Here is a 20,348-nt window from a genome sequence, read left to right as displayed (position 1 = left end):
AAGGAAGCTTTGATTGTCAATTAGGAGAGAGATTTTAGTATATTATACTAAGATGGCCCAGTAAAGAAAGTGAAAGAGTAGTTTTAAATAGGAGCCCAAATTTAGTATGCTGAAGAATCTAACATGATCAATGTCTGGAATTTGTCATTTATGTTCAGTAGTGAAATAGAAATGTGTGTCTTTGCCCAGATTCTTCCTGAAGCTGACCTTGAACCAAGGATTTGGGTGTAAGTGGTTTGTTAAGGCACAGCTTCCAGAGGAAATTAGTAAGGGAATGGAAGAAGTAGACTGCGGGAAGGAAAGAGAGAAACTAAGTAAAGTTGAGATGTCAGGTGAAGTCCCAGACTCAGCCTGATCTCCAGGGTGCAAGGTGTTTACCCCACCTCAAGATACAAGAGTTGGTGTAAGTCCACACCAGTAAGTCATTGGCTATAGGTTGTGGTGGGGGTGGAGGAGGACATGCAATTCCCAGGCAGTTCTTCTTCTTACAGTCTAGGCGGGCTCCAGTGTCCAAGGGCGAGCCACTGAATGTTGCTGGTGTAAATATTAAGCAGTAGAAACACTGAAGCTGAGAATGGGAATGGTGGCTCATGCCTGTAATCCTAGCACTTTGAGGGACAGAGGCAGAAGGATCACTTGAGCCTAGGAGTTCGAGACCAGCCTGGGTAACACAGCGAGACCCCCTCTCTACTAAAAACAAAAAGTAAAAAAAAAAAGAAAGTCAGGTGTGGTGGCACGCACCTGTACTCCCAGCTACTCAGGAGGCTGGGGTGGGAGGATTTCTCAAGCCCAGGAGGTCGAGGCTGTAGTGAGCTGTGATCACACCACTGCACCCCAGCCTGGACAAAAGAGAGAGACACTGTTTCAAAAACAAACAAAATCCAACAAAAAAAACCCCAAAACATTGAAGCTGGAGGTGAGTGAAGAGAGCTGGTAAAATGGATGCAAGGGGGTCCGGTCTGGTCTTTGACAGTGTCTGCTTACGTGTCCCTAACGGTGTATGCTCCTCCATCATGATGGTTCCAGCGTAAAGTGGGGCAATTGCATGGCATCTGGAGCTGCTGAACTCTTCGATGATGGATCAACCCAGGACTAGTTTAGCCATTCTGGAGACATCTTGGCTGTAACTGGTGATATTAACTATGCACAAACCTTATGATCCAGCAGCAGTCCTGCTTACATCTCCCAGAGAAATCATGCAAATCCCCCCGGAGACTTGACAATGATGTACAGCACTGTCTTGTTTAGGGTAGCAAAGGACTAGATAAGTAAGATATATATCCCCATATGTATTAGTCCGTTTTCAACCTGCTGATAAAGACTTACCTGAGACTGGTCAATTTACAAAATAAAGAGGTTTACTGGACTTACAGTTTTATGTGGTTGGGAAGGCCTCACAATCACGGCAGAAGGTGAAAGGCATGTCTCACATGGCGGCAGACAAGAGAAGAGAACTTGTGCAGGGAAACTCCCGTTTTAAAAACCATCAGATCTCATGAGACTTATGCACTATCACAAGAATAGTATGGGAAAGACCTGCCCCCATGATTCAATCATCTCCCATTGGGTATCTCCCACAACATGTGGGAATTATGGGAGCTACAAGATGAGATATGGGTGAGGACACAGAGCCAAACCATATCACCATATATAGGGTTTCCCTCCATATATACATGGATTGTTCATTAATTATTGTTCTGTAAGTGTTTTAAAGACATTATTGACATATTTGATATATTCTTTTTATAATTTGAAAGGGAAAATTATTTTTAAAAACTAATAAAAATTGATGAATGAACTGAGCTAAATATGTCAAAAAGGAGCTGAAATAAGGAGTAGCAAGATATATAGACAAGTCTCCTTTCTTTTTTTTTTTGAGACAGAGTCTTGCTCTGTCACCCAGGCTGGCATGCAGTGAAGTGATCTCGGCCCACTGCAACCTCCGCCTCCTGGGTTCAACCAATTCTTCTGCCTCAGCCTCCTGAGTAACTGGGATTACAGGCACCTGCCACCATGCTTAGCTAACTTTTGTAATACTAGTGGAGATGGGGTTTAGCCATGTTGGCCAGGCTGGTCTTGAACTCTTGACCTCAGGTGATCCACCCACCTTGGCTTCCCAAAGTCTTGGGATTACAGGTGTGAGCTACTACATCCGGCCAATTCTCCTTTCTTTGGGAAATCACCCTTCTACCCCCAGCTCCAGGGGTTGGCCCCGCTTGCTAGATCTAAGTTGGTCAGCAGAATTCCATTTGTCCCAGTGGAATTTTGACTGAGAGTGAGGGACAGTAATCCAGGTCTAACCCTATCAGGTTTCATAACATAGAGAAAAAGTTGGACCTATGACATTAACTTTTCATTAGGTACAAATGTATTCCCTTTACTTGCTCACACTTAGATGTTCTCATTTTAGGATAGCTTAAAAGCACAAGCACTTAATTGAAGTTAACCCTAAAAGTCATACTTTGAGAGAAATAGAGAGCTGTAGTTCATGGAGAAATGGCATTATTCTGAAAAAAGCATGCACAAATGGAGTGAGTAAGAGGATGAGTGGGGTGGCTCACGCCTGTAATCCCAGCCCTTTGGGAGGCTGAGGCAGGTGGATTCCTTGAGCCCAGGAGTTTGAGACCTCCCTGGGCAACATGGTGAAACCCCGTCTCTACTAAAAATACAAAAAGTAGTGAGGTATGGTGACATGTGTCTGTAGTGCCAGCTACTGGGGAAGCTGAGATGGGAGGATTGCTTGAGCCCAGGAGGTCAAGGCTGCAGTGAACCGAGGTCGCGCCACTCCACTCCAACCTGTGCAATAGAGTGAGATCCTGTCTCAAAACAGAACAAAACAAACCACCCACCCCGCAAAAAAAAAAAAAAAAAAAAAAAAAAATGGAGTGAGTCAGAGCTGTGCTCTGTGTGCTCTGGAGGTGCCTTGGGCCTGTGATTTGGCTGACAATGTGGTAGTATGCAGACTGCGCAGGGTCATTACTCCCACCTGGGACAAATCTATCACACAACATCAAGTATACAATTGTATCTACCTTCATAGAATCAAATTCAAGTAAAAGATGATCAGTTCCATTTAGATAAACTAGATAAAGGGCCTGTGGTTTAGGACTAAAAGGGAAAAATTTGTGGAATTCTCTATATTCCTCTAGGAAGATTCCATGACTCTTCCTATTCTAACTAGGGTTGGCATTGCTGTTCCTAATTTATTACCACCCCCAAAGAAATACAGCTGATAGAATCTACTGAATAATATTGATGCTAAAAGCTTGGGAAAGTAGGAGATACAATGAGTTCTGGCTTCGTCACATCCAAAGTGAACTATTCTAGCATGCCTCATAGGGAAAGCCCAGTTTTGCAGTTACAATGTTATTTTCAATCTTTGATTCTTTCCTGATTCTAGGAACCCAAGTCTGTCCTCTTTCAGTTTTAAAAACAAAAAAGTCAAAGTATATCAGTGCTGACCAAATATAGACCCTGGTTTGTCTTTGTTACTATTTAGAGAAAAGTATGGCAGAAACTTCTTCAAATGTAGGATTATTAAAACAACAACAACAACAAAAAAAACCACTGGGTTTTAATTGTGAAGACCCCATTGGAATTTCAGAAACATTCAACTGCATATGGTGAACTTGCACTCTGATTTAACTTTGCTTTGAAGTATGGAGTAAAATCAATAAATACAGGGCTGTACTCTATTACTTTACAAATAAAGAAATAGAAGACTGAGAATCATGAGCTTGGAGTGGTTTGGGAAGGTTGGCAGTACGTTTCCTTCACTCTACACATAAAAGGTTTTCCATGCTATCACATGGACTAGTGATACTCCTAAGAACAATAGAGGTAATAGATTAGTCAAAGATTGACATGTGTCTCAGATATTTCCTAATTATATCTAGGAATTGTGTTTCATTATTTTGATTATTTTAAATTACTTTTGAATGGAAAATAATATGTATTTACTGACTTTATAAAAACTCACAATGTAGAGACAATACTATATTGCTTATTCTTATGCCATTTTCCTAGAGGTGACATAATGTTCATGCAAAGTAAAATGAGAGTTGTGGAAGCAAAGGCCCTCATACTTGTCTGCTGATGTTCACCAACTGAAGTTAAAAGAATTTTGACTACTCTTTCCTTTGTGCCTTTACCAGCCCCTATACTGACGTCTGTTGAGTCACCACAAAGCTCATCACTGCATTTATTTATTTATTCATCTGATTTCCTGTTCCCAGCTATTAGCACAATGTAATATGCTGGTTGTTCATGGTATTTGTGTTGAGTGAACAGATAAATCAAGAAGGGGATGGAGGGATGGATGAAATGATGCAGCACAGGGATTTTTAGGGCAGTGGGGCTCTTCTGAATGATACTGTAATGGTGGATATGTGATATTATACATTTGTCCAAAGCCATAGAATGTCGAGCACAGAGTGAACCTTAATGTAAACTATAATCTTTAGTTAATAATACTGCATCAATATTGGTTCGTTTACTGTAACAAATGTGCCACACTAATACAAGGTGTAAAAAATAGGGGGAAACTGTGTGGAGAAGGGGGGAGAAAGGAGGGCATGTAGGAATTTTCTGTAAGTTTGGATCAATTTTTCTGTAAACCTAGAACAGCTCTAAAAAACATAAAGTCTATTAAGTTAACAACAACAAAAGATAACTCAAGATAACTTAGATGAGATGGTCTTAGAATGTGTGTATTGCAAGCAACAGAAAACCAGATTTAACTAGTGTAGGTGAAAAGGTAAATGTGTTGGTTTATTTGCTGAAGCCATGAGAAAGCATCAAGGAGAGCTAGAACTGGGGACTTTAATGCTCTTCTTCATCTTCATGACACTCTAGATTGACTTTCTTCATAATGCTCAACCACAGCGTCCAGCCACGCCCAGACTCACAACCTCCCAGCCCTGCTTTAGTAGGAAAATAGCTCTATGTGACTTAGTTCTTACTGAGAAACTCCCAGAGGATGCTGGTCAGCCTCGCCTAACCTAATCACTTATGGGAGAGGAGAGACTGGCTCCAACTGGAATACAGCTGTTTACAAGGCTGGAAACGAGTAGGCATGTCAGGAGCCTATTGTGGTTATCCTGGCAAGAGAAGATGGTGCTCAGACTAGGGAGGTAGAGGCAGAGGCAGAGAAGTGGTCAGGTTCTGGATATATTCTGAAGATAGGGCTCTCAGGACTTATGGAGATGTTGGCTATAAGGTGTGAGGAAAAGGAATGAGCAATGACTTCAAAGTTTTTTATCCTGAACAACTCCTAAAAAATGGGACTGTCTATAACTGAGCAGAGGAATATTAGGCAGTGTAGGCTGGAAGATATCAGGAGCTCATTCTGCACATATTATGGTGTACTAGCCATCCAACTGTGGATGTCAAATAAACAGTTGGATATATATGAATCTTTTCCTCCAGGTATCTACCTGACATATTGCTTGTTGACTGTAATTGTTTATTGCCTAGAATGCAAGCTCCATGGGATCAGGGACTTTGCCTGTTTTGTTTACTATGTCCCCAATATCTGGAAGAATGCCTGGTGCATAGTAGACACCCAATTAAACTTACTGAAAGGGTAAATGAAGGAACGAATGACAGAGTTAAATGCTCAGTACAACAAAATAGGTTGGTTGAGAATAGAGGTAGGAAGTACCTGTTTGATAGTAAACTGCTTTCCAGGATATTACTAAGGAGAGGTTTGCAACAGGCATTATGTAACAAACATTTTCTGTGGAAAACTATGTAAAAATGAAGAGACACTTGCAAGGTTTCTGTAAACTTTTATTTTATACTTATGGGCCACTGCCAACTCAGGGCCTTGGCTTCTGGCTCATTTCTACAAAGTTACTTGTTGAAAAGATGTAGTAAAGGTAGAAATTGGAAATATTCCTACTAGTAAACCACAGTTACTTACCAGTCCATAAATAAAATGCACATTGAAGCCTTCAGAAATCTATGACTTTCTGAATTTATAAAATGCATTTTTTTCATATGAAAGAAACAAAGCATCTTGAGAAAAAGACAATTGTCTAAACAAAATGGTGTGAACCTATGACTTATATTATAGGCATATATCACTGCATATGATGCGCCAGTGGAATAATAGATTTGACTGCTAACACACAAAAGGGCAGTACTTCTTAGCCTTGCAGTTCAAGCAACTGGAACCTGATGTTATTTTACCTGTCCTAAAATATGGCCCAACAAATTATCTTACCTAATTTACTATCAGCAATCTGTCTGGTGAAGTCTGAAAGAAACATCAGACAACCTGGCAATTTCATCACCACATTGAGTTGAGGTTATGAACAATATAATACTTCAAAGTGTAATGACTTTTGCTCCAGCACAGAGAACAATATGACCCCAAATACTGCTTTGTCAAACCAACCAACCAAACAAAACCCTATATCGCTAGTCCACAGCTCATCTGCTTTCACGCTGCCTCTTATATCCCATTTGTAATGGTAACATGATTACAAGATTTATGAATGCAGAAGGTTGTTACAGGTTAAAATGGACTGAGGCAGGTTGTCATGATGAACAATCACCTAGATTTTACTCAGACTATGCACTTTGGCACAACTGCAGGGCACAATTATTAGATTAGATTAAATCCATACATACCATCACACACATGCATATATCACACACACAAATACATTCCACAGAGACAGTCTAGAAAAATGGGCTAAAAGAAATTTACAATTGTTTATATATATACACACACACTAGTAAAAGATTTTCTGCTGTACTCACAGTCTGTAAACATCTGGGAAAATGCCCGGCAAAAGTCACTGTGGGCCCTTTAAAATGGTGACAATGTGGGAGGGAGATGTTGGGGTAGGGATTTAGGTTCATACTGAAAACCCCGAGCAGTGAAGAATCGTAAGTTCTGGTGGCATTTGTGGGTAATTATTTTTCACCGACATGATAAACTCATCCGGCCACTTCAAAATTATGTTTCCTATATGGAAAAGGGAATGATCAAAAAAGACTTACTGCCAGTTAACATTTTAAGAAAAATTAAGAGAATAGGAGGTGATATGTATATACATGTATATGTCACTATTACAAATACCTGAATGAAAATTTCCAAATCATCTGAAAAATTTGATCTTTTCCTCTTAGGTGTACACGCTTTAGACTTCTATACACAGTGCACTGAAAGTCTGAGGCAGAGTTAAATGACATATGCATTAACATTTTGGTACTTGACATTGATTTTTCATACAAAATTTACATGAAAAACAGACTGAACTTGTGAAAAAGAACTATCTGATTGAAGCATTACTTTTGAATTTAACATACAAAACATGTTCAAGATCCCTTGTAATAAAACACCATTTAAAAAAGAAAATACAGTTTTTAAAAAATTCTTTGAGTAACATCTATTAAACTGCCAAATGTGTCATCAGACTGTGCTTTAAGGGCCTGTAGTATTTGTTGTAGCTTTAGAATTTGTGTTTTAAAAAAATAAACACTGACGTGGAAAATACTAACCTAATTGCTCACCTGAATACTATTTTCGTCTTTTTTTTTTTCAAACTACGTGTAAATAAGTTCAAATAATCATGTTAGGCTATTATGCAGTTAAAAAAATACTGGCACCAAATGACATTTCAAATAAAAGTGACTTGAGCCTATATTGTGTTTGGCTGAAGAACAAAAAAGTCATTTAAAAAAAGTAGAAAATCTTGTCATAATCTCTAAAGTTTCATGGTGATCAGTTCCCATTGAACATTCACCAGAACTACCATAAAAGCTAGCCATGTACTTGAAAGCTCTATTTTCATGCAAAAGTAGTAAATATCCTTCTGGTTTCATTTAACAGTCTTCATTCTTCCCCAGCTCCCACCATTTTTTAGTGCTGAATACAACACGCAGAATATGTAAATTAGATCAATTAAAGAAGTAGGATTCGTAAATGTTGTGGGTGGATAAAACAGTCTACCCTTGCGGTTTTGGAAAGCATTTCTTCTTGGGTGTGGGAGTGAATTAAGGAAGAAGGATCAGAGAAGAGATTCCCGGAGTCACAGTTGCCGTGTGATTTTTTTCTCCGAGAGGATGATGGGAGTACTGAGGAGTGCTTCTAAGGGTGGTCAGTTCATGCTGTCCTTATGGCTGCTCCGGTCTGTGTTGTGGTTGTTTTGATCGTGGTTCTTCCACTGGATGCTTGTTCCATTCATGGGGACCGAGGTCATCAGACTTTTGGACTGGTAACAGCAGCAGCAGAGGCATGACTGGGGGAAGGAACAGACTCGAAGTAAGGCGAGCCTACCAGCCCATTCCCAGCCAAACACAGCGGCCCTGGGCCACGCTAATGAGGGGCAAATGTCCATTTGCATTCGAGGGAAGTGAACCTTGACAGTAACCTAGAGTGGAGAGCCTGTTATCACCAGGCAGGAATTACACTGTCCATTCCAGTGCAGAGAAACAGAATCCTTGTTTCTCATTTTAATTTTATTACCAAGTGCAAGAGAAAGGGAAGGCAGTGTTGGTGAGAGGAAGGGCTCTCCACGGCTTGGGGCAGGCAAGGGTAGGACTGGGCTTGGAGGGGGGTCCTAGCATTTCTTCAGTGTGCACCACCTGTGTGGCTCTCCGCACCAGGTACCTTATCAGATCCTCACAACAGCCTTGGATGTTCTCCCATTTTATGCTATTCCCCCATTTTATGAATGAGGACAGTGAGGTCCAGAGAGGATAATGAGAATTAGAACTGGAATTAGAACCCAGGACTCTCTAGATTTGGGCTCTTTCTCTTGGATATGCTGCCTTTTTAGGAAGATTCATCAAAAAGTGGGATTAATTTCTGATAATTTATATCTTGATTTTCCCTCCCCCAATGAATATATAAATTAATGATTAAGTAATAATTAATTTCAGCTTATATAATGTACTAATTTTAACCTGCATGTTAGTCAATCCATTTTGGGCCGAGTATTTTGTGACTGGCAAACATTTCCAAGAAGACCTCAGAAATATGGCCCCAAACTTCCATACCGAGTTTCATCTGTTTGTGTGATTCCTTGGTTAATATATGTCTGCCTCTGTTTAGACTGTAAGTTCCATGCAGGCCGTTATTGTGTTTTTCCTCTCTACTCTGTCCCTAATGGTAATGAACTCATATTGAGCACTTACTATTTCAAGCATTTTACATATATTACCCTCCTTATGAGAGACATACTGTGATCATCCAATTTTATAGGTGAGGAAACTGAAAAAGCAGGAGAGGCACTAACCAGACCTGGGGTAGATAGTTAGCAAGTGCAGGGCTGTAATGTCCATCGAGGCTCTTTGCTTCCAGAGCCTGCATTCTTGACCTCTACCGTACTCTGCCTCATATGTACCATAAGCTAAAGTTAAACAGCCTGGTCCAAGATAACAAAATCCAGTGAGGATTAAGCCTACGCTAAAATCATTTCAGGAACCAGAAAATTACACATCAATAAGACAGGCTTAGAGCTTCTGAAGGACATGGGTGGCTGAGCTGGCTGGAGGTTTGAAAGCAGAAGGAAACTGATTTTGAATAAAATTATATTTGTTCAGATTCCCACAGCAATAAGCATTTACTTTCCTTGGAGATTCTATTACTAAGTACACAATTAAATAGCATTTAGTGAGAGCTTTCTTTTTTTTTTTTTTTTTTTTTGGAGACTGAGTCTGGCTCTGTCGCCCAGGCTGGAGTGCAGGGGCACTACCTCAGCTCACTGCAAGCTCCGCCTCTCGGGTTCACGCCATTCTCCAAGTAGCTGGGACTGCAGGCGCCTGCCACCACGCCCAGCTAATTTTTGTATTTTTAGTAGAGACGGGGTTTCACCATGTTGGCCAGGATGGTCTCGATCAGTGAGAGCTTTCTTAACAATAGAGCTTATATTTTGTCAAGACTTTGGTTCAAGTCTAAGACAATGTAAGGTATGAATAGGTCTTATGTACTCTCTGTGGCCTGGAGCAGGAGCATACATTGAAACATTTCTCTCTCAAGGAGGGTTCTAAACTGGCATGTGATTTAGTCCTTTTGATTTTAACCTCTTTGTATGTGGTTGTCTAAATAGGAACTGCTTTTCTGTTATGCCGACAATCTGACTCTCTTTCTGGGTAATAAAACATGATTTTCACTTCACTGCTAAAAAGGAGTACAGCTGATCAAAGTAATATTACAACTGGAATTGGCTGTGTCTGTTGACTGTTTAATATACTCATTTTGTTGTCTTTAAAAAATACTTGAAAAATCATCTTACCTGGAAACAATTTTTAAATTTCTTGCTCACAAAATACAGAGCTATGGGGTTTATACATGAATTCATGGTTGCCAAGTTAATACCGATGTAATCCATGAGCAGCAAGAAACTAGAGCAAAAGAAAGTGGTGTAGAATAATTAGAATATATTGTTTTAAAATCTGCTCACTAGCATTTCTTCCTAGAATAAGCATTTTTCTTGCCCAGAAGCCATTTCTTATGGCTGGCAGTTAGAATTTTGTAAAAAGTGCTTGTTTAAATGGCAGTTTCAGTTTTGCAGGACAGTTACAGATACATCACTAGTTGGTTAGCTCAAACCCTTATGCACAGCCTCAGGAGGGGAGGGGCAAGATAACAGATGTGGCTTGCACACATTTTGGGATCAGTTATAGGCTATGTCAGCTAAAGAAAAAAATCAACTTTGCAGTTTTAATTTTCAGGGCTAATGGGCATGTACAGTAGCTGGTTTTGTAAAAGTATTATAAATATGAAAATCTGAGAAACTCCAATTTTCTAGCGATTACACAGGATCATACCTAAGTAATTCACATCGGTTCTTGTCCATCTCGTTATACACGGTTTTCTTCAATATACGGCTTAAATGAAGAGGGAACCAGCAAAGAGCAAAAATTACAACCAAGCAGAAAACTGTTTTTGCCACTTCTCGACGCTAAAGGAAAATGAGAAGAAAAAATAGGACAACAAATTTAGTGTTTTTATACTAGATGCAAGAACTACAGTACCAAGAAGTAGCAGACATCAGGGAAAGAATAATTCAAAGAGCCAGGAGAACAGCCTGGCTTACAGTGCTTCCACCTCTTCAAGATTCTAAGGTCAGTGTTCCAACCAAGGAATTGCTAATGATGCTTCTGGGCAGCTTCCAGGAAGGATGGGGGCCTCAGGTTGGTTATTAGGGCCAGGACAGAGGTTATATGCCAGGAGAGAGGTGGAAACTGGCTGGAGGTGAGCCAGCTGAGTCTGCGGCTGTGTGTGTGTAGGTGGCTGAGTCTGCCTGTGTGTGTGTGTAGGGGGGTGGAGTGTGACTGCATGGGGGAAAGGGTTAGCTAATGACTCTTAATAACAGGTAACTAATTAGCATTAATGATGGCATGGAAGGCAAGGAGACTGAACATCACATGATAATGCACGGACAAATCAACAAAGACCTTGAGAAAACAAAATATGAGTGGGGAGTAGAAAAGGAAAAGTCATAGCACTATGTTTTTTCCTTTTCCTGATTTTGAACATAGCTATTATTGGGATTTTTTGCTCTTTAAATTCTTTTCTTAATGACATGTAGTTTCTTAATGACATATAAAAATATTATATGTTGTTTGCAAGCAGAAGGATGAGGGTAAAGGATTATCAGCAGTGATGACTAGAAAATCTGGAACATGCTGACCTTGGACGGACTTCATGGAAGGTTTGCATGCCTTTGAGTCTGCTCAGGATCAGAAAAACTATAAATTAGGAATTATCTGCAACCATTCATTGGCGTGCATTATTTGAGTATTATATTGCATGCATTTAGAAGTCTGACTAGGAACACAAAATGCAACTTGTCTGTAACTGGGATCAGTTAATGTCAAAATAAAACTGATTAAAAACAGGGTCTGGAAGGGTAATGCTGGCTCAACCTGAAACATATAACATTAAGTCTGGGAAGCTTACAATAAACTCACATGATTGGCTGAGCCATTCAAAATATTCTGGGGCAGTTTTCATAACTCGCTACTCTAGCTCAAAGAACTGGGAGTTCTTTAACCTCTCATAGTTATTGGGCTAGCTGGGATATGGCTTCAGAGTAATGACTGAGGGAAGAAATAAAATATTCAAATCTTCAGGAATGGGGGCTCTTTTTAAGAGGGTCATTTTGTGTGTCCAGAAAGACAGTGTGCCCAGAAAAATAGAAAAGCAGTGTATTAGGGGATAGGTTACCTTTCCTGAGTGCATACTCAAAGAGGATAACGCTTTTAAAAGCAGTATTAGTACACTGCCATGATAGTCTGATATTTGCTTAACCAATATCCATTTTCCTGTCTTCCTTACCATCACTCTGGTCTTGATTGGCTAAGGCAGCTGGGGAACCTGGCCTAATTATCTACATGGACACTTGGCACTGTTTTGACCCATTAGATGAAATAGAAACCATTGCATGGGTTTCTGGAAGAGCTACTGAGAAGTATAGGGACACTCCTTTGATGCACACCCACGATGGGTTGTTTTCTGTTCTTCCCCTCTTGCTGCTTGGAAATCAGATATAAAAGTAGAGCTGCTGCTACTGTCTTCTGAGACTGAAGCAAAGATCAGCAAAACAGTAGATACCTGGCCTCTAACTTGGCTTGATCACTAAATCTTGATGTCTGAACTTTTTGCTATGGAAGAAAGATAAACTCCTTCTGGGTCAACTAACAGTTATTTTGGGTTTTGTGTTCCCAGCATTCAAACACAACCCCTACTTGATAAAACTGTCATCATTATGATGAGGAGAAATTAGAGACAGCCAAGCAAGAAGCAAAACTATGAGCCCCACAGAGTATTAGTCAAGATGGCAAGGTTTTGTGCTTTATGCTGGTTCTCCTGCAGTCCCATCTGCAGGACCTCCAGCCACCCTTGCTCTTCTGTACTTAGGATTTGCTACAGCTTTGAGTGGCACCAAAACAAACGTTAACTGCATGAGGACAAAATCTTGGGTTCTAATCTCCATTTGGTTGAGCAAACCTCTAAATTACCTGTATAATAAAGAATATATATCCTACCGATCTCAGAGGGTGCTTGGAGGAATCAAACAAGAAAAAGACATGGAAATGGAAATGCGCTTTAAAAACTTAAAAAATGCTATGTAAACATGAAGCAGCATATGACAATTATTTGTTTCCACAATTAAATAATTAATATTATTCCAAAATTAAATAATTAATTATTTGATTATTTCCACAGCAAATACCACTCATAGCTTAAACAGGCTCAATCATGGTGCGAATGCAAAAATCCATATCTTAAAACACTGTTTTGCACAAACCCATTCTAACTACCTCCATTCCAAGAATGAGAGGAAATAATTGTAAACATATTAAGCAATTGGAGTATTTGAAACTTTCATGCCTGAACAAAGTCATACTAAGCTTTCTCAATGTAATCTTCCTGCTAAATGTCAATGAAAGATAATAGCTACCATTTGTATGGCCTGTTAGATTTTATAAAGTACATGCATACACATTCATCCTTTTGATCCTCATAATACTATTGATTCATATATTATGCCCAATTTACAGATGAAAAGCTGAAGCTCAGAAAAATCAGTATAGTAGTTGAAGAGTTGCTGATGAGGAACTATGCTTGCACATGGTAATTATATAGGACAGATTTACAGACTCCGTCAACAACTCACATTAACTTTTGGTGTAGTTGGCCATCATTATATACTTTTCTGTTGCAACAGGGAACTTACCTGAAGTCCTAGGTTTACTCTTAGAATTAATGTAAATTAACATTTGCTTAATATCTACTAGGAGCTGGTTACTATTAGGCACCTTACTTGTCTCAGGTAATCCTCATGATGTATTATTACATACATATTATGAGAAACTAGAAGTTCAGAGAGATTAAGCAATTTGCCCAAGGTCAGAGAGCCAAGTATGAGTCTAGTTTTGCCCTTGAAAGCCCACAGCTTTATCTGTTCTAATTTCACCCAGGAGGGACCAACATTAGCCTCCTACTGACATGTTCAAAATCCTTCTAGAACTTTGGGTCCTCCAACACTTTACCTCTTCTAATGTACATGATCCCATTTCCTTGCATAAGTCTCACATTAGACATTGCTCTAGAGAGGTTCATCTCCTTTTTGCCATTCTCCAAATGCATAGTTCCTATTCCATGTTCTAACTAGACTCCTGTTCTTCCACCTGAAATGCTCTCTGTCAACTTCTTCCCCATCAAATCCCACTTATCCTCCAAGGTCTGGTTCTATCCCCCTCATCCATGAACAGCTTCCCCATGACTCTATCTCATACCCTTCCTGGCTTTCCATAGCACAGGCTACTTTTACCACACATGTGGTTCTATTTTCCAGTTGTTTTGCATGCATACTTTATTTCTACAATAAGACTGTAAATCTGCATGGGGAGAAAGTCACATGCTTCTTTGTGTCCTGGTACAGTTTCAAGCCCAGCTGAATGCATGAACTCACATACACACATGCTCAGTACACTCTTGGCAAAATAGAGGGATAGTTCTTCTCTATTTGGGCCCAGCCTTCAGGACCACTTGTTTTACAAGTAGGTTTCCCATTTTACAAAAGAAATTTCTAACATCATTACTATAAAGAAAACAGTTACAAGATAGTATTTTTATTTTAGGAAATCAGGCTAATTCTACTAAAGACGGTATTTGCAGGCCTGCTGCTGTCAAGGACTAACCAGTCCTAGCCATATTTTCATGATGTTATGGGATTTACCTGCTTAAGATGTTCACTGAGGGCAATTCTCAAGCTGCCATTCCTTCTGTTCAACATCTCACAAGTCATGAGGGTGTAGAAGATCGCAGTGCACACCAAGGGCATACAGAAATAGAACCCGAAGAGCCACCAGTCCTTTACATCTTGGTAGAACTTCAAAGTGAAAAAAAAAAAAAAAAAAAAGAGAAAAGGAGGAGCAGAGTCATTTCAATTAACCATGCTGTACCTCTGGTAGCTTTAAGGTCTTTAAACTTGCAGATACATCTGTAAAATCATGCTCTCTGGTTGCAGTGATGGGTTTGGGAGTGGTCCTCAAAACTCAATTAAATTGGAAACTTCAGAAATTATCCTGGCTTTAAACAGCACATAAAGAAACTGCACTTACAAAAATTATCTTGACAAGGATACTTGATACTTTTCATAGATTGCAGGTTTCAACTACACAATGGAAGAGCCCTAATCAATAAAAATAATGTCCTTCTAAAGCTCATAAAACATGATTTTGAGACAAAAGAATATACATGTTTATCTTTATTTCTTGATGAACCTCAAAATTTTGTTAGCGCCTGCTTTACTTTTGACTATTGTGGTGAAAGTGTATTTAACCTGAAACAGTGAAGGTTATGATGGCTTATCGGTGTAGCTTTGGTTAATAGGGTTAACCCTCTGCCTGGTATGCCTGCTATGTGACCTTAAAGCCAGCTACTTTGAACTTCAATAGCTATACTCTTCTCCCGCCTTTAATACTTACCACCTGGAAACTATTGAGGCAGCATATCTCAACTGAAGGCATATCTGGTATTATCTAACTGGGCAGGATTTATAAATACTAAGATTATTCGGTTTTACATCTGCTTAAAGAAGAAAACTTAATACCCTATAAAAATGGAAAATGAAAAATGATATCTAAATTCTTCTTCCCACAAAATTAATCACCAACTTGGGACGAAATGCTTTTTCTTTCCTTATAATGCTTCTTCAGATTGTTAATTTACTAAGGACAATGCAGTTCCCACAGTAAAAAAAAATCACGTTGCTCTGTAAAAAATGGGATAGTTTCTGAATATAGAAAGAGGCTAAGAGGGCTGCATTTATAACATGTCTATTAAAATAATCTAAAAATGGTTCCTAAAGACAAAAAATTTGAGGGAGGAGTTCTTGACTATTTTTATGCCACAGACCCTTTTGGAAGTCTGGTAAAGATTATAATCCCTTCTGAGAATAATACTTTTACATGCATAAAATAAAATACATAAGATTGCAATGGAAACCAATTACATTAAAGCACAGCTATCAAAATATTAGAAATTAAATTTTGATATAGTAATATTGTGTTTATTCACAAATAACAAACCTAATGATGGTTCTAGTAACTACTGAACTGTTGAAGTGTTGAAGTTCTGAAGAGCATAAATAATATTTTGAGATTATACAAGTGTTATATGGTATGAAAATGTCTGCTATTTTTATTAATGAAAAAGTCATGATACTGGTAAACACTATGGTGATTTGTTGGGTACATTCATAATAGAAGGAAATGATAAATTCAGTTAGAAGTCAGTGAAAATAAACATGTTGTTTCTTTTCCAACCAAGTTCACAGATCCCTGAATTCTATCCTCAGGTTAAGTGCAAACTCCCAAAGGAGTTGGTTTATTCTAAACTGCTTACACAAACATTCCCTGTTCCCAACACACTGTAGAAAGACTTCAGTCCTGAACTTAAAAAAAGTCAGAAGCAGTCTCTCTCTCTCTTTTGAAGTGTAACACGAACACTCCTTTGAGCACCCATTCTCCCTTCTTTTGTATCCTCTTTTTCTGGGTGCATTTGCTGGCTGGGTATAAATGACGCAGAAGCAGCTGCAGAGGGTCTGGAGGCTGACCCTTGAGAGGGCTGAATGGAGTCCCCTGCCCCCTCCATGGCAAAGGCCCACAGAGAAATGGGTAATGCATCTCTTTGGAACTGATGTCATCAACATGGGTAGAGAGGGGCCTACCATCAGTCTAGGGTAAAGTTGAAGAGCAAGAATGGAAAAAATAGGGGAAATAAATTTAGAAAAAGAGAACAGGACCTCAGACTTGGAATGAACTCTAAAAAATTATCTGTTCAACTCATACCCTTTACTGCAACCGTCTAGCCCACCCATGCCTGTAGGGTAGCTACCCTTTACTTGAACACGTCTAGATAGGAGACTCAGTCTTTATGAAACAGCCCATTTCATTTTGTCTGGCTCTAAGGATTAGTAAGCTCCTTCTTATAGTGAACCTCTTTTCTCTAATGTTTGCATCTGGAATATCTAGATTGCTTATTCACACTGCCCAAATTCTGACAGTCTCCTACTGTCTACTTTGTTTTTCACTTTGAAGACTAACCCAGTAAGAAACTTCAATTTTAAGTTGTTAGTTTGGCAGTTTTCATGAGCACTTTTGATTTTAAAACAAGAATTTCCAAGCAGGATAACTGGTCAACCGTAAAACCATGAATTCTGTGAATTTTCCAAGTTGGGAAAGCATACCTTGAGATGTCTGTAAATAATTACATGTGGAATGTGAGCTACATGAAACTTACATCAAAGCACTAAATTATACAGATTTAAGAGAAATAGTTACCCTTTTGGTTTTCCTCCTCAGTCCACATGTAACTAGTTTTGCAAAGAAAAGGTGCATTTTAAATAGGTTTCCCAAAACAGTCATGTGATTAAGCTTTTCAGAAAAACATTAATATGGTCAGGTGTATTAAAAAAAACAACTGAATTTGTTAAACCAAAATATTCTTTTAAAAAGTTCTACAATTTTATATTATTTGTATATTAGACATAGAAACCATACTAATATAAGTACATGTAAGTACTACCCTCTACTTTGAATTAGCAAGTCCATCTTTAAAGAATGTGAGAAATGTGCTTCTCCCCAAGTGACATAAGATAAACATCAGCACGTCTTCCAGATGGAAATTGTTGTATTCATTATTATAAAAACAAATAGCATATGTGTGTATATATATACACACACACACACACTCACACACATACACACACACACACACACACACACACATCTAGTCCCTCCTTCTTAGTAAATTTGCTTTGGTATTCTTAGTGGTTTGGTGCAGAATAACAGATGTGTCTACCATTGTGGTATAATACAAGAGTGAAAGCCAACATAACTGTTCTATTCAAGAATCTAGACACAGGTTTAACATCTACTTTTCATGCAACTGAGGAATATTTGACAGAAGAAACCACACTTGGCATTGTGGCGATGTCATCAAGTCTCAAGATGGTGAAGTCTAACCGGAGGACCTCCTCCCTTCCCCAGTTAATTCTTTTTAAACGTTTAGTACCTCCATGAATTTTGATGTGGCATTGAGCATACAGGTTTTATGCTGTTCACCCCTATATTCAAAGGGTACCATGACGAAGCCAATCGCTTCAGGAATGGCCAGGATAAAGGACAGGATCCAGATGGAGACAATTTCAATGGCAGTTACCAAAGGAATCCCAATTCCCTGAACACGACTCCAGGAGGCAACTGCTCTGTACCTGAAAAAAAGGGTAATGGAACCAAGTTGTTAGGAAATTTTAAATGTATTTCAATTAAACAAAAATTGTAAGTGCTGGGAAGCTCCTCCCCATTGCCAATACCAGTAACTGTCTTTTTAGGAATTTTCTGAGTCTTGCTATGAAAACCAAGTGGGTTTTTTTTTTTTTTTTTTTTTTGAAGCGAAGTCTCGCTCTGTCGCTCAGGCTGGAGTGCAGTGGCGCGATCTCGGCTCACTGCAAGCTCCGTCTCCCAGGTTCACGCCATTCTCCTGCCTCAGCCTCCCGAGTAGCTGGGACTACAGGCGCCCGCCACCATGCCCGGCTAATTTTTTGTGGTTTTTTTTTCAGTAGAGGCGGGGTTTCACCGTGCTAGCCAGGATGTTCTTGATCTCCTGACCTCGTAATCCGTCCGCCTCGGCCTCCCAAAGTGCTGGGATTACAGGAGTGAGCCACTGCGCCTGGCATTTTTTTTTTTTTTTTTTTTTTTGAGACGGAGTCTTGCTCTGTCACCCAGGCTAACCAGGCTGGAGTTCAGCGGTGGGATCTCAGCTCACTGCAAGCTCTGCCTCCTGGGTTTACGCCATTCTGCCGCCTCAGCCTCCCGAGTAGCTGGGACTACAGGCGCCCGCCACCACACCCGGCTAATTTTGTTTTTGTATTTTTAGTAGAGATGGGGTTTCACCATATTAGTCAGGATGGTCTCGATCTCCTGATCTTGTGATCTGCCCGCCTTGGCCTCCCAAAGTGTTGGGATTACAGGTGTGAGCCACCACGCCCGGTCACAAATGGGGCTTTTAAGAGTTCCACCCATTTGGAAATCAACTGCGTGGCAGGCCTGAGTCTGAGGTCTTTATTTGGTCTAGTGAAATCTTAGGAGAGTTTAGAATGCGGCGGTAACAGAGAGTTGTGCCTATGTTTTTTAAGCTGGGGGAGAAATTGGATGGATAGGAGGGATCATGAAAGCTGCGGGTACTTGTTATGGTAATATGTTATTCCTCTTTATAAAATAAAAAAAGAAACCTTAAAGCATTATCTATGAAGTGGGCCTAGATATTCTTGAGTGAATAACCACCACAGATATTCCATTGTTTCCTCCCTTCTTATATGAGCACAGTGGGCTTGTACCAGGTGGCAGTTTTAGTAAATACCTATTTGTGGTAAATGTCAAAGAGGGATTATATCACTCCCATTATGGCCCTGTGCTAGAGCAGATAAAACTCATTTAAAGATACTTTGGTTCCTAACCTTTAGGGTTTACAATCTAACAGAAAAGAATGGTTCATACAGAGTATATAACATAAATGTGACTATGTCAATCAAAAAACTGTCTGATAATAAGAAATTATGTTCACCCTATTTTTTACTTCACTATTTTAATGATAATAATCACATTTAAATGTTATGTCTAAGGAAGGTTTGGTTTAGAAATTCTATGTTCTTTGACCTGATGTGATGGTCTAATGCTAACTGCTTTTAGAATTACTATTAAGAAGAGACCTGTGACATGGTATGGTATTTTTGTGGCCTCATTCCTGAAATTTTTGTTGCTGCCGTAATGGAAAAGAAACATTTTCTTTTTATAGTTTTCATTAGATAGTGCCAGAAGAAGGCTGTAAAACAGACCGAATGCATTGGAGACAGGTGCTCATGGGTTTGCAGGACATACAAAGTAATGTAGAAGATTAATCAATAAAGCCAAGGCAACATACAAGCTACCCATATCCACCAAGATGAGCCCCCATCAATTATATTTAGTGTACTGTCTCAGTACATTTACACAGTACATCTGTGAAAACACAACTCTTAGAATTATGCTGACTGTTTCTTCACCAGAATTCCCTAGAGATGAGCATGTACAGATTTGGGTATTTTATGATGATGCTACATGGCGTATTATATAGCACAATTTGCTGGAGAAATGTTTTATAAAATATTTTTAGGGTAAATAAGATTTGTGTACAATACAAATCTCAAAAAAGTCCAGATTATTTCAAAATGGGATAAAATACAGCTATGCAAACAGACCAAGAAAATCCTTTTATGCTATAACCAAGATTGAATTTTAAAATTTATGGTTATTTCCATAAATTGTCCAGTGGGATA

General features: G+C 39.2%; 1 protein-coding gene across 1 annotated transcript in view; it reads right to left on the bottom strand.

Annotated features, from left to right (window-relative positions):
• Positions 1 to 5,773: 5,773 nt before the first annotated feature.
• EDNRA (endothelin receptor type A) overlaps positions 5,774 to 20,348 on the bottom strand; it is a 64,681-nt gene continuing 50,106 nt past the window's right edge. The window contains exons 4-8 of the mRNA XM_054486396.2: positions 18,047 to 18,245; positions 14,706 to 14,858; positions 10,786 to 10,919; positions 10,251 to 10,359; positions 5,774 to 8,252 (exon numbers count right to left, since the gene is read on the bottom strand). Of these exons, the coding sequence (XP_054342371.1) occupies positions 8,112 to 8,252; positions 10,251 to 10,359; positions 10,786 to 10,919; positions 14,706 to 14,858; positions 18,047 to 18,245 (736 nt within the window). The 3' untranslated portion in view covers positions 5,774 to 8,111. The remainder of the gene's footprint in view (positions 8,253 to 10,250; positions 10,360 to 10,785; positions 10,920 to 14,705; positions 14,859 to 18,046; positions 18,246 to 20,348) is intronic.

The sequence above is a fragment of the Pongo pygmaeus genome, chromosome 3 (assembly GCF_028885625.2).
Source record: "Pongo pygmaeus isolate AG05252 chromosome 3, NHGRI_mPonPyg2-v2.0_pri, whole genome shotgun sequence".
In the NCBI taxonomy this organism is placed as follows: Eukaryota; Metazoa; Chordata; class Mammalia; order Primates; family Hominidae; genus Pongo; species Pongo pygmaeus.
This window is presented reverse-complemented; position numbering and strand designations above follow the sequence as displayed.